This window comes from Mobula birostris, chromosome 30 (assembly GCF_030028105.1).
Source record: "Mobula birostris isolate sMobBir1 chromosome 30, sMobBir1.hap1, whole genome shotgun sequence".
Classification (NCBI taxonomy): domain Eukaryota; kingdom Metazoa; phylum Chordata; class Chondrichthyes; order Myliobatiformes; family Myliobatidae; genus Mobula; species Mobula birostris.
Genome location: NC_092399.1, coordinates 1,759,219 through 1,774,556, shown reverse-complemented (window position 1 = coordinate 1,774,556; position 15,338 = coordinate 1,759,219). Strand labels below are relative to the sequence as shown.

The 15,338-nt window shown below is 42.8% G+C and overlaps 1 protein-coding gene across 1 annotated transcript in view; it reads left to right on the top strand.

Moving 5' to 3' along the window:
* Positions 1–15,338, top strand: part of LOC140190655 (delta-type opioid receptor-like) — a 34,808-nt gene that overhangs the window by 11,288 nt on the left and 8,182 nt on the right. Inside the window, exon 3 of the mRNA XM_072247423.1 lies at positions 13,307–13,662. Within this exon, the coding sequence (XP_072103524.1) occupies positions 13,307–13,662 (356 nt within the window). The remainder of the gene's footprint in view (positions 1–13,306; positions 13,663–15,338) is intronic.

Genomic DNA, 15,338 nt, shown 5'->3' with positions numbered 1-15,338 from the left:
CTGCACCGATATGCTGGAGCCGGAGTAAATCCTCAGAGATGTTGACACTCAGGAATTTGAATTTGCTTTCCTACTGATCCCTTGATGGGGACTGGTGCATGTGCCCTCATCTTAACCTTTCCAAAGTGCACAATCAATTCTTCGCTCTTACTGACATTGAATACAAGGACCACTCAACCAGCTGATCGATGTCACTCCTAAGCATCTTCTTGCCACTATCTGAAGTTGTGTCATCAGCCAATATATCAATGAAATAGATAAATCCTTTGTCTTAGCCAATTTCATGGCAAAGAGCCAGCAATGCTTAAGATGTACTGTAAGCTCAAGGAAAAAGGGGCATTAAAATCTTCAACACACAGCTAGTCAGTGAATAACTGATCCCCTTCAAAAGATGAAAGTGTTCTAATCCAATCCATCAAATGCTACCCAATTTGTCAGCGGCACAGTGGATCAGGTAGAAAGTTGCCACCTCACAGAACCAGAGACTGAAATTTAATCCAAACCTTGGATATTGTCCCTGTGGAGTCTGCATGTTCTCTGTCACCATGTGGGCTTCCCTTGGGTGCCTCGATTTCCTCCCACATCCCATATCACAGGTTGAAAGATAGAAAAAAAAAGATATGCTTTATTTGTCACATCAAACCATACCGTGAAATGCATCCTTTGCAACAAATTAAGTCAGTAAGGATAGTGCTGGGCAGCCCGCATGTGTCCCCACATTTCCATCACCAACATAGAATTTCCAAAACTTACTAACGTTAACAACACATGCTTGGAATGTGGGAGCAAACGAGAGCTTTCAGAGGAAACGGACACGACCGGGGAGAATATTCAAATGCCTACATACAGTGGCTGAAATTGAACACAATCAGCAATCGCTGGGTTTGTAAGGGAATGTGCTAAAATAAGACCATAAGACATAGGAGCAGAATTAGGCCATTTAACCATGAGTCTGACCTGCCATGTAATTGTGGCTGATTATTTTCCTTCTCAACCCCATTCACCTGCCTTCTCTCCATAACCTTTACTAACTAAGAACCTATCAACCTCCACTTTAAATACCCAACGATTGGGGCTCCACAGTGTCCATAGCAATGAATTTCACAGATTCGCCACCCTCAGGCTAAAGAAATTCCTCACCTGTGCGTTCAGACTGGCTGCTGTAGACTGTCCCCATTGTGAGAGTGAGTTGTAGAATCTGAGGGGATGTCATGGAAGTTTGTGAACAATAAAAATGGGTTTAGTGTAAGATTAGTGCAAATGATGCTTGATGACCGACACCAACTTGGTGATGGTATTTCAATGCCGTGACTTTGTGGCTGGAAGTGATTCTCCCTGAAGTTGATTTCCTGGTCACCATCCAATAACTTGCTCAAGCAGCCAAATGATAAATGTAAACTGAGTCTATCTGCAGAGTGATTATTCCACCACAGAGTCATCACTATCTGAGCCTAATGGAGACACAAGTGGCTGCAGATGCTGGAATACCGAGAAACACCCAGAATAGCTGCAGTAACCTGTGCTTTATAACTGAGACTAACCCTATCCCGAGCTGAGCGCTACACTCCTGCCCTGAAGAATAGGGCTCAGAGGCAAGAACCATGAAAGCTTTTGCCCAGAACCAGGTTTACCATCACTGACATTCATTGTGAATTTTGTTGTTGTGTGGCAATCAACAGAGCAGGCGTAACAAATTACTAGGAGTTACAATAAAAAGTCAAGAAATAGAGCAAAAGAGTAGTAGTGAGGTAGTGTTCATGGACCATTTAGAAATCTGATGGCGGAGTGGAAGAATCTGTTCTAAATTATTGAGTGTCAGTCTTCAGGCTCCTGTACTTCCTCCCTCATAGTAGTATTGAGAATAGGGCATGTCCTGGATGGCGAGGGTTCTTAATGAAAGATTCTTCAGGTTCTTCCTTCTGAAGATGTCTTCAATGATGGGAAGACTTGTGCCCATGATGCAGCTGACTAAGTCTATACCCTTCTGAAGTCTTTTACCACCTCCCAAACAGTGCATGGTGTTATTGGCGAATTTATGGATGGTGTTTGAGTTCTGCGTAGCCACACAGTCATGAGTGCAGAGAGAGTAGAGCAATGAGCTAGGCACATATCTTTGAGGTACACCTGTTGATTGACTGTGAGGACAAGATGTTATCTCTGATCCAGGCTGACTGTCGTCTCCTGCTAGGGAAGTCAAGAATCAAATTGAGGGCTATCACCACAACGCTGAGAAAATAAAGAACTCAGACTGATCCACGAGTTAGAGTCATAGAAAAGTACAACACAGAAATAGGCCCTTCAACCCATCTAGTCCATGCTGAAACATTTAAGCTGCCTACTCCCATCACCCTGCACCGGGACCATAGTCCTCCATACACCTATCATCCATGTACCTATCCAAATGTTGAAATGGAGTTCACATGCACCACTTGTGCAGGCTGCTCGTTCCATACTCTCACGACCCTCTGAGTGAAGAAATTTCCCCTCATATTCCCCTTAAACTTTTCACCTTTAACCCATGACCTCTGGTTGCTGTCCCACCCAACCTCAGAGAATAGGACCAATCAAGTGTGACAGTGGAAAAGTGTGTATGGAACCGGAGGAGATAGCAGAGGTACTTAATGAATATTTTGCCTCAGTATTCACTATGGAAAAGGATCTTGGCGTTTGTGGGGATGACTTACAGCAGACTGAAAGTTTGAGCATGTAGATATTACTAAAGAGGATGTGCTGGAGCTTTTGGAAAGCATCAAGTTGGATAAGTCACTGGGACTGGACGAGATATACCCCAGGCCACTGTGGAAGGTGAGGGAGGAGATTGCTGAGCCTCTGGCGATGATCTTTGCATCAATGGGGATGGGAGAGGTTCCAGAGGATTGGAGGGCTGTGGATGTTGTTCCGTTATTCAAGAAAGGGAGTAGAGATAGCCCAGGAAATTATAGACCAGTGAGTCTTACTTCAGTGATTGGTAAGTTGATGGAGAAGATCCTGAGGCAGGATTTATGAACATTTGGAGAGGCATAATATGATTAGGAATAGTCAGAATGGCTTTGTCAAAGGCAGGTCGTGCCTTACAAGCCTGATTGAATTTTTTGAGGATGTGACTAAACACATTGATGAAGGTAGAGCAGTAGATATAGTGTGTATGGATTTCAGCAAGGTATTTGACAAGGTACCCCATGCGAGGCTAATTGAGAAAGTAAGGAGGCATGGGATCCAAGGGGACATTGTTTTGTGGATCCAAAACTGGCTTACCCACAGAAGGCAAAGAGTGGTTGCAGATGGGTCATATTCTGCATGGAGGTCGATCACCAGTGGTGTGCCTCAGGGATCTGTTCTGGGACCCCTACTCTTTGTGATTTTTATAAATGACCTGGACGAAGAAGTGGAGGGATGGGTTAGTAACTTTGCTGATGACACAATAGTTGGAGGAGTTGTGGATAGTGTGGAGGGCTGTCAGAGGTTACAGTGGGACATTGATAGGATGAAAAACTGGCCTGAGAAATGGCAGATGGAGTTCAACCCAGATAAGTGTGAGATGGTTCATTTTGGTAGGTCAAATATGGTGACAAAATATAGTATCAATGATAAGACTCTTGGCAGTGTGGAGCATCAGAGGGATCTTGGGGTCAGAGTCCATAAGACACTCAAAGCTACTGCATAGGTTGACTCTGTAGTTAAGAAGGCATATGGTGTATTGGCTTTCCTCAATCGTGGGATTGAGTTTAGGAGCCGAGAGGTAATGTTGCAGCTATATAGGACCCTGTTGAGATCCCACGGAGTACTGTGTTCAGGTCTGGTCACCTCACTACAGGAAGGGTGTAGCGGAGATTTACAAGGATGTTGCCTGGATTGGGGAGCATGCCTTATGAGAACAGGTTGAGTGAATTCGGTCTTTTTTCCTTGTAGCGATGGAGGATGAGAGGTGACCTGATAGAGGTGTATAAGATGATGAGAGGCATTGATCATGTGGATAGTCAGAGGCTTTTCCTCAGGGCTGAAATGGCTAGCACGACAGGGCACGGTTTTAAGGTGCTGGGGAAGTAGGTACAGAGGAGATGTCAAGGGTAAGATTTTTCTTACTCAGAGAGTGGTGAATGCGTGGAATGGGCTGCCGGTGACGGTGGTAGAGGTGGATGCTTTTAAGAGACTGCTGGACAGGTACATGGAGCCCAGAAAAATAGAGGGCTATGGGTATCCCTAGGTAATTTCCAAGGTAAGGACATGTTCGGCACAGCATTGTGGGCTGAAGGGCTTGTATTGTGCTGTAGGTTTTCTATGTTTCTATGCTCTAGTTGAAAAAGCCTGCTTGCATTTATCATATCTAAACCTCTAACAAATATCTCAATCTTTTACATTCCAAGGAATAAACTCCTAACCTATTTAGATTTTCCTTATAACTCAGGTCCTCCAGACCCAGCAACATCCTTATAAATTTTCTCTGTACTCTTTCAACCTTATTTACATCTTTCCTGTGGGTAGGTGACCAAAACTGCCCACAATACTCCTGAGTTAGTTTTGCCAAAAGCATTCCAGAAGGCTCAGAGTTAAATGGGGCAGTGTATTCCCTCACAAGGCCACTGAGAACATGGACCGGGAGTGATTTAGTTCTGTTTGTTTTGCCAGTGGTGTTGTGCATTCAGGCAAACAGCAAGAGGCCATGACAAACAAGTAATAGATATAATTCAGGTCACTGCTTCCCTTTAGCAGGGAAACCACCGATAGACAGAAAGGGAGAAATATTTACATAACACCTTTTTGTAATCTGAGCACATCCCAAAGCAATTTGCAGAAAAGGGTACTCGGTAAATGTAATTCTGTGAGATGGTGGATGAGGGAGGTAAAATACAATAACATAGCTTTCATCTACTGCAGCTGAAACATCAAATAAACTCTCAGCTCAAATAAATAATTAATTCAGAAGGAAATATAATCAACCATTATAGGACCTGAACTATTTAACTGATTTTTCATCTATTTTTATACTATCATAAACAGGTGTACTGTACATATTAATGGGGTGACTGAGATTATACTCACCAGATTAATGGGAGTGCTGGGTGAAAACTGGCCAGTGTAACTTTTTACTGAGATATCCCAGCCAGATTCAATCTGCTGCTGACATTGAATCTTTATACGTTAATTATTCAGGAAATACTGGCATAACCCTGCATTTTTTATATCACTGGTTAGAATTAGAATCTTATATCTGCATTCATTTGACACTTTTACTAACATCCAGAAACTCTCTGAGAACCAACACCTGATAAATAAATTCCTTCAGGAGGAGGCTTAAAAAGCAAAGCCCTGCAAATCTAAAATACAAACAACATGCTGGAGGAACTCAAAAGGCCAGACAGCATCTCTAGAGAATGAAACAGAACAAATCATGGTGTGGATATGTGGTTCTTCCTGGTAGCAGCAGTGAGAAGAGTGTATGACTGGGTGGTAGGGAGAGTCCTTGATGATGGATGCTGCTTTCTTGCACGGCGCCCTTTGTAAATGTGCTCAATGCAGAGGAGGGCTTTCTCCGTCATTGACTGGGCTATATCCACTACTTTTTGCAGTGTTTTTCCATTTTAGGGCATTGGTGTTCCCAACTAACCATGATGCAAACAGTCAGTATTCTCTCCACCATACATCCGTAGAAGTTTGTCAAAGTTTTAGATCACACGCTGAATCTGCACAAACTCCTAAGAAAGTACAGCCACTGCCATGCTTTTTTCATAATTGCATTTACATGCTGAACCCAGGACAGATTTTCTGAAATGATAACACTGAGAAATTTAATATTGCTGACTCTTTCCACCTCTGATGCCCCAATGAGGACTGCCTCATAGATCTCTGGTTTCCTCCCCCTCTGGTCAATAACCATCTCTTTGATTTTGCCGACATTGAGAGCAAGGCTGTTGTTGTTGCACCATTCAGTCGTATCTCCCTCCTATATGCCGACTCATCACCACCTTACATTTGGCCAACAACAGTGGTGTTGTCAGCAAACTTGAATATGGCATTGGAGTTGTGCTTAGCCACACATAAGGGAGCAGAGTAGTCTTGTGGTACGCCTGTGCTGATGCTGACTGGGGTGGAGATATTGCCAATCTGAACAGACTGAGGTCTACAAATGAGAAAATCAAAGGTCCAGTTACACAAGGAGTTTTTGATGTCCAGGACTTGGAGCTTATTGATTAGTTTTGAGGAGTTGATAGTATTGAATGCAGATCAGTAGTCAATGAAAAGCATCCTGATATATGGATCTTCACAGTCCAGATGTTCCAGAGCGAGTGGAGAGTCGATGAAATGGCATTGGATGTTGACCTGTTGTGATGGTAAGCAAATTGGAGAGACTCCAGTTTGCTTCTCTATGCTTCATCACTGGTGACTTTGGTTCTGGACTACGGGCAAAGGATGTTGAACATAATGCTGTACCAAACATGTACTTACTTTAGAAATTACATAGGGTTACCCATAGGCCTCTGTTTTTCTAAGCTCCATGTGCCTATCCAGGAATCTCTTAAAAGACCCTATTGTAGCCTCCACCACCGTCGCCACTCTCTGCATAAAAAGAACCTTACCCCTGATATCTCCTCTGTACCTACTTCCAAGCACCTTAAAACTGTGCCCTATTGTGTTAGCCATTTCAGTCCTGGGAAAAAGCCTCTGGCTGTCCACATGATCAATGCCTCTTACCATCTTATACACCTCTATCAGGTCAGCTCTCATCCTCTGTCGCTCCAAGGAGAAAAGGCCAAGTTCACTCAACCTATTCCCAATGCTCTCCAATCCAGGCAACATCCTTGTAAGTCTCCTCTGCATCCTTTCTATAGTTTCTACATTCTTCCTGTAGTGAGGTGACCAGAACTGAGCACAGCACTCCAAGTGGGGTCTGACCAGAGTCCTATACAGCTGCAACATTACCTCTCAGGTCTTGAACTCAGTCCCACGGTAGATGAAGGCCAATGCACCGTACGCCTTCTTACCCACACAATCAACCTGCGCAGCAGCTTTGAGTGTCCTATGGACACGGACCCCAAGATCCCTCTGATCCTTCACACTGCCAAGAGTCTAACCATTAATACTATATTCTGCCATCATAGTGTTGAAGATATCAGGGTGATGACATCAAGACTGGTTCTATTATGAACTTCTTGGTTTAAGTCACAAAGCAAATGCAAGACTGAGACAAATTTCTGCCCAAAGCCATATGGGAAAAGGATGGTCCACATTCCCTCAAATGACACAAACGCTTTTGGGAGATTGAGAATGACCATGTATCATGATTGATGCCAATCCCTGCATCTTCTTTGATGCAAGATTATGTCTATTGTGTCATCCATCTATCACCCTTGTCTTTGACGAAGGACAGAAGGGATAATAGTGGGTGACTTCTTGTGAACATTTTTCCTTTGAGTCTGTTTGCCATATATTAATTCTCATTTGGAAGTCAAAGCCGAGTATATAAATTAAACAATGTTGGCCATCAGGGTTGGTGTGTGTTTAAACACGTTTAGCAGGGGCATGCACATCAGAGCTGAAATCAGGAGATTCTAGCATGTAGAGGATTGTGAAGCTGTGGAATTCTCTTCCAAGACATTAAGAAGGTACATATATTTCTGAATGCTAAAGAGATCAAGGAAGATGGACAGAGACCAGGAAACCGGGTATCAACGTGGATGATCGGCGAAACAGTTTCATTGGCTGAAGGATGACACCTGCACCTTCGTCTATATTTCTTTCTCTATGAGAAACACCAGTAAATTAGATGCATTGTAAGGCAATCTTGCAATGTGACCAAAGGGAATATTTAATTTCCAGATCTTCCCCCATTTCAGCATTTCTTTCTTTGCTACACTTCTGCTCTGAGACTCACCTTCACCTGCACAACCTCCAGTGCTGACTATCCCATAAGAGATCCTTCCCATATCGCTAAACAGCTGGCATCTTGTGGCATGCTTCCAAGTTAACTGAGCAAAAGCAGAGAGCAATTAATGCCACCATAGCAGCTCTTATTATGCTATAAATCTGAAAAAGAAGATGCTGGTGTCTATTAACACACAGCTTATAATTGGCTAATTGCCGTACTTGTTTTTGCAGTTAGATTAACATTCTTATTGCTCCATTTTACCAAAGCAAAGGAACTTAAAACTGTGTTGTATCTGGCAGGCTGACAGATCTCATTATGATTTACTTCGAGATTAAAAATTCCTCTCGGCATTAATGATTTGATGAAAGGCAAGTCACGGGGCTCCATTTGCTTGAGGAGTAACCTGTGCAACCCCATAGGTCAAACAGTAGGCAACATTCCAATCATATTTAACAGTGTCAAGTAGATAATCTGGATCGACACTGAGGGAATGGTGCAATTGGTTTCTAGACATCAGGTCAGTTCACATTTCTTCAGTACGCTCAGTGCCCGGTTGATTAAATACAAGAATGGAATCCTATGTGGCCTTCTGCTGCTGCAGCGCATCCCACTTCTGCACATCACTGCTGTAACATATGGATATTTGAGTTCCTGTCAGCTTTGAGTCAACTTGAACCAGTCTGACCATTCTCCTCAGATCTCTGTCATTAACAAGGCATTTCTCTTCTTAGAACTGTCGCTCACTGGGTGTTATTTTTTTTTGTTTCTCGCACCATTCCCTGCAAACTAGAGACTGTTGGATGTGAAAACAATCAGTAGTTTCTGAGATGCATGAATGACCCCGTCCGACACCAATAATCATTCCACTATCACAGTCACTTAGATCACATTTCTCCCCCATTCTGATGCTTGGTCTGAACAACAACTGAACCCCTTGTCTGCATGCTTTTATGCATTGAGTTGCTGCCACATGATTGGCTGATTAGATATCTGCATTCACGAGGTGTGCACGTGTACCTAATAAGGTGGCCCCTGAATGGAATATTCCCTAATATTTTTTTCCTCGCTCTCCACATTCTCAGCAAGTCCGACAGGAATGTGGAGGGTAAAACTTACAAGGACAATTTGCAACATCCAATTAACATAACAATCTGTGCATCTTGGGGACATGGGAGGAAACCAAAATATGTGGAGGAAACCCATACATTAACAGGAAGAACTTGCAAACTCCACACAATCAGCACTGGAGCTCAGGATGGAACACAGCTTGCTGGTGCTGTGGGCAGCACCCCTCCCATCAAGTGCCACTCCCATGAGCCAACTTGCAAAAGAGTCAACCAAAGGTGCCTGGCCTTTCCAGATGCACATCAAAATTTGGTTGCATCAAAAATATCTACCAATTACATGTTGTGTACCAAGCCGGCTACCACTGGAATTTGTTCTGGTGGGATTGTTTCATGTCCAGTTTCCTCCCACAATTCGATGGCGTACCGGCTAGATTAACTGGTCATTATAGATTGCCCCATGATCAGGTCAAGGTTAAATCGGAGTTGTTGTGGTGGCACATCTCACAGGGCTGGAGGGGACTATCCCACACTGTGTCTCTATCTGTCAGTCAATAAACAAACAAAATAAATACATATTCAGGTTTAATTATCATTCAACCATATGTAAATATAGCCAAATGAAAGCGCGTTCCTCCCGGACCAAGGTGCAAAACACATTATAACAACACACAACGTACATGGTTAGGATTTCAGGAAAACATACAGTCACTATTTGTCCATTTTAATGGTTGTGCTAAAAAAAAATGGCTGAAATTTAATGTGACCAGTTAACCATTTTTCTAAGTGGGTAATGTATGGTGAGAAGAAAACAGTAGAAATCTGAAAATGTCAGATTGCAACTTTGGTAATTGCTTCTCTGTACAGATGGCATCTCTGCTGAGACTTTCCAGCACTTACCGAAGCATTTCAAAATACTATAAAGCAAACATTAACCACATTAGTTGTGTACTTAAAAAAACAAACACGCAGGAAAGTAAATCACCCAAGGAATAGTTATGATTTGAGAATATTTTCAGACAGCCTATTGAAGTTCAAAGTAAATTTATCAAAGTGCATATGTCACCATATACAACCCTGAGATTCATTTTCTTGTGGGCATTTACAGTAAATACAAGAAATGCAATAGAATCAATGAAAGACCACACCCAAACAGGACAAACAACCAATGTGCAATTTTTTTGTACTGTTTAGATGGTTTGGCACAGACTAGATGGGCCAAAGGGTTTGTTTCTGTGCTGTACTTTTCTATGATTCTTTTTTATGAAACTGTGCAAATAAAGGAAAAAAAAACAATAATAATAGGGTTTCTTGTAGCGATATAGAAACCCGTGGTTAACCCGTGGTTAACAGAAAAAAAATCGCAAAAATACATAATTAAAGACCAACAATTCAAGATGATAAATGTAGAAAATGCCAAGAAAAACTAGAAACAATCCAATACTTTACAGGATCCTGTAACAGTTTAACACAATCTGATTACCTATACAGCACAATTAAGTGACAAACATTTTCCATCAAAAGTGTGCTTTAAAATACAAACTTAAATGAAATCACATCTTGCTATAAATACAAATCTGTTCCAGTTTTAGGATCAGAACACCACAAATTATATTATGACCGATCAGCTATTACAGATAGGACAATCCATAGTAACCATCCAGATATAATAATACAGGATAAACAAGCAAGAACAACTTATTTAATAGATACAGCCATTCCAAACATACACAACATACAGAAATCAGTAAGTGAAAAACACCAGAAATATGCTGAATCAAAAGAGGAAATTGAAAGAACATGATCAGTCTATACATTGTCCCAATAGTAATATCTACAACTGGTGTCACCCCAAAGACACTACACAATAGCATTAAACAATTAGGGCTACACAGTAATATCTGTGTAAATCTTCAGAAAGCCACAATACTAAACACGAGAGTAATCCAAAAGTTCCTAGCAATTGACAAATGAGCATGCTTGGCTATGCCCATACCTCAGGTTTTACCAGATTGAGCTGAGAAAAAAGTTGATGGCAATAATAATAATAATAAATAAGCAATAAATAGCGAGAACATAAGATGAAGAGCACTTGAAAGCAAGTCCAGCCATACAATCCAAGACCTGACAGGTGATAATTCAGTTCCCGTCAATCCAGTACTTGTGCAGTCTAGACAACGATTTTTGTTAAGTGTGAGTACAAAAAACAGACAATTTCAGGAATAAGATTCTGCATGGGTTCATCCCGCTAATGGTGCTATCTCCTGTTCTGCCAAAGCTGAACTTCACCACAGGTGGAACTTGGACTGAAGAAGGAGGTAAAATTTATGCTCATGTTAGATTCATCAATAACTGTCAATGAGATCAACCCAGCAGAATTAACTGTGCTCTTGTAGTTACTGCATCAAGGTACACATTTCCTTTAAACTCAGTTGCGTCTCCGCAACACATCAGAAATCAGATTAGGGGTTTTGCCTATACCTCAGTGTTCAGCCTAAGCACTCTTGCCTTCATAGTGAAGGGCTGTGGGTTCAATTCTATTGCGGGCTGATGCTCTTGGTCCATACTGTAGTATCAGTACCTTTATCAGGGACGCTGCCTTTCAGGAGGAATGTTAAGACCATAGTACGTAGGAGCAGAATTAAGCTATTTAGCCCATTGTATTTGCTCCACCATTCCATCATGGCTGATTTATTGTCCCTGTCAACCCCATTTTCCTGCCTTCTCCCTGTAACTTTTGATGCCCTGACTAAATCTTGGTCTCTGTGCCATTATCACAATGTTTCCTAAGGGGTCGTACTTTATACAGATAAGCTACAGGTTACAACAATGAGGCCTGAAACATAAATTCCTCCCTTTTTGCAGACACTGATTGCTGTTGTTTCCAGCATTTTTGGTTTCCATTTCTGCAGCTCTTTGCAACATCTGGTCATTCCTTTCATAACCTCAGCATGTTGAAAAATACTTTTCAGCCTCAGTACCTCTTGAAGTGCAATCCCTGTTGTAATGTAGTGGACCCAGCATCAAGTACAAGCCCACTTAGCCAGCTAATTGAAGATGATTGTATCACCTCTGTTTTTATTGATGATGATTGAGGCATAAATATTTAAGATTAATGACTGTGGTTGTCCGTCATACCCGACGATGATGGGAAATCTGTGTGGTGGTTTTTAAAGTGGAAAAGCCATTGCACTGGGGCAGTTTCACTCTCTCAACCCTCAGAAGTCTGGGTCCAGTGTTGGTTCCTTGGTTGCGGTAGACAGCTATGACCATGACATCATACCTTTCGTTCTCCACGAAGTGTTGCAGAATTGCCTTCCTGGCTGTTGGATCTCACCGTAGATTTCATCTGCCCAGTCCATCAGAGCTGACTTCATGCTAGAGCAGGAATGGCCCTACCTCACCGGGGTATAGGTGTGCTGGCTACACACACCTGGTTTAGCCCATCTGTTGAAGTATTGTACTGGGGTGTGGCCACTGTCACATGCAAGCAGTGACTTGGAGCCACAGGTGAGAGCTGCCTGTCCGGTGGGCATCAAGGTGAATGAGCAAATTGCCCTAGACTGGACACACGAGCTCCTTCACCAGAGATGCTACCATTCCCAGGTCACTCCATACACCCTATTTAAGATTAAGATTGGTTTTACTTGTCACATGTACACTAAAACACACAGTGAAATGTATTGTTTGCGTTAACAAGCAACACAGTCTGAGGATGCGCCGGGCAGCCTGCAAGTGTTGCCATGTTTCCGGCTCCAGCATACTAACCCTGATCTGGAGATGTTCTGGAATGAGAAGGGAAACAGGAGCACCCGAGGAACCACATATGGCTTCCAGGACAACAGGCAGAACTGCGTATTCATGAATATTTTAGTTGGTTATAATTGGAGGATTAATAATTTAGCAAGAACTGCTCTAATCACTGGTTTGGATTGGGTTAGTAACCTCAGCTCTGGTATCACACAGGTACCACTTGGTCTTGGTCTTGGAGGGTGGGGGAGGATGGCGGGGGGGGGGGAGGAAAATATGTGAGTACCTTTCTCTCGCAACTGGCACCCAGTGCACTAGTGTTCAGGGCTGTAAGGCTGGAGACTAATTGGTACAGGACAGCTATACTCTACACTGTTCAAGTTCACCAGGATACCAACAGTAGACTCCACCCGCATCACTAGTAGTCACCTCAGTAAGAGTCCTGAAAGATCCTGATGAGGGGTTTAGGTCCAAAACATTGACTCTTCTTCTCCATAGATGCTGCTTGACCTGCTGTGTTCCTCCAGCATTGTGTGTGTGTTGCTCTGCAAGAGTCAGTCCCTGCAGGAAACTAAGGGATTTTCCCACTAAATGTCCAGCTATAATGGAGTTTCTATTGCTTTCTCAGGTACACAAAAATGAAGACCGCTACAAATATTTACATCTTCAATCTTGCGCTGGCAGATGCCTTAGCCACGAGTACGCTGCCATTCCAGAGTGCCAAATATCTGATGAACACCTGGCCCTTTGGAGAGCTGTTGTGTAAGATAATTATATCAATTGATTACTACAACATGTTCACCAGCATCTTCACTCTCACAATGATGAGCGTGGATCGCTACATTGCCGTCTGCCACCCCGTTAAGGCATTGGATTTCCGCACACCCATGAATGCAAAGATTGTCAATGTCTGCATGTGGCTGCTGTCATCTGCCATTGGAGTCCCTGTCATGGTTATGGCCATCACGCGCCCAGATGATAACGGTAAGTTAAAGTTTAGTTTTATTTGTCATACTGTAAGTACGTCAAAGCAGTGTGCAAGTGTGCAATGTGCCATTTGTGTCAATGACCAACACAGTCTGAGGATAGCTCACAAGTGTCGCCATGTTTCTAGTGACAGTGTAGCATGCCCACAACTCACTAATCCTAACCATGCAGGAAGCTGGAGCACCTGGAGGAAACACAGCCAGTAATGGGGAGAACACACAAATTCCTTATAGACAGCGATGGGATTCAAACTCTCTTCAGTGATTGCTGCTGCTGTAAAGTGATTCCGCTAACCACTACACTACTGTAACCAGGCCACCACCTGTTGGTCACCACAACTCAAAAAGGGTTAAGAGGAGACTTATTTGTGTTTCTGAATATCATGAAGGCTTTTGATAGGATTATTAAGGAGAAGACATCCTCACTGGCAGGGACATAATAACCGGAGTCACACAGATTTAAGATCAAAGGTAAAGGAACCAGAAGGGAAAATGAGACATGGTTATATCAATGTTTCAAAGATCTAGCAGGGGCTCCTAACCTTTTTTATGCCATGGACCAATACCGTTAGGGGTTCCATGGACTTCAGGTTGGGAACCTCTGAAGGGAGTCTAGGACCAGAGAACACAGCCTCAGAATACAAGGATATCCCTTTGGAACAGAGATAAGGAGGAATTTCTTTAGCCAGAAAGTGGCGAATCTGTGGAATTCCTTGCTACAGATGGCTGTGGAGGCCAAGTCATTGACTATATTTAAAGCACAGGCTGAGAGGTATGGGTGTCAAAGGTTACAGGGAAACAGGGTCGAGAGGGATAATAAAACAGCCATGATGGAATGGCAGAGCAGACTCGAGAGGCCAAATGGCCTAATTATGCTCGTATGTTTTGTGATCTTATAGTCTTCAACACAGGAAGGTGTTAAAATCTGGGGTGGACCACCTGCAGTGCTATGCAAGCACATTTAACAGTAGGTTTCAAAAGGGAATTGTAATTGAAAAGAATGAACTACCAAGCAATAGGAAGAGGTCGGGATGTATGGGACTATGTGGGATAGGTCAAACAAGCTCCAGCTCTGTTGCATGATTGTACATTATTTGAAAAGTGATATCCACAAAAGATGATTGTGTTTACTGAAGGTCAATTAGCATCCTATGCCCCGACCATTTTCAGTTGCTTTACCAATGACTTTCTATTATGAGGTCTGAAGAGGAGCTGTTTGCGGATGACTCAATGCTCAGCTCAATTTGCAGTTACTCAGCTAATGAGGTATTCCATGCTTGGCACGCCGCAGGATCTAGACAACATTCAAGCATGGACATTCACATGACATGACTGGCAGGCAGTGGCCATCTCCAAAGGGTCTTAATGTAAACCGTCATATCTAATGGCATTACAATTGTCAAATCACCCTCTATCAATACCCTGGCAATCACCAATTGATCAGAAACTCAACTACCAACCACACAAGGATACAAGGAAGATTCAGAAGCAGGGACTCCTCCACCAAGTTACACCAACTGACATCCTAAATTCCCTACACCACCTACATGGCACATGATGAAATATTTTCCACTTATCCTGATGAGTACAGCTCCAATAACACCCAGCATTTAGGACAAGGCACCCCACTTGACTGGCGACTAATCCACCACCCATAACAATTAGTGTCTTCAC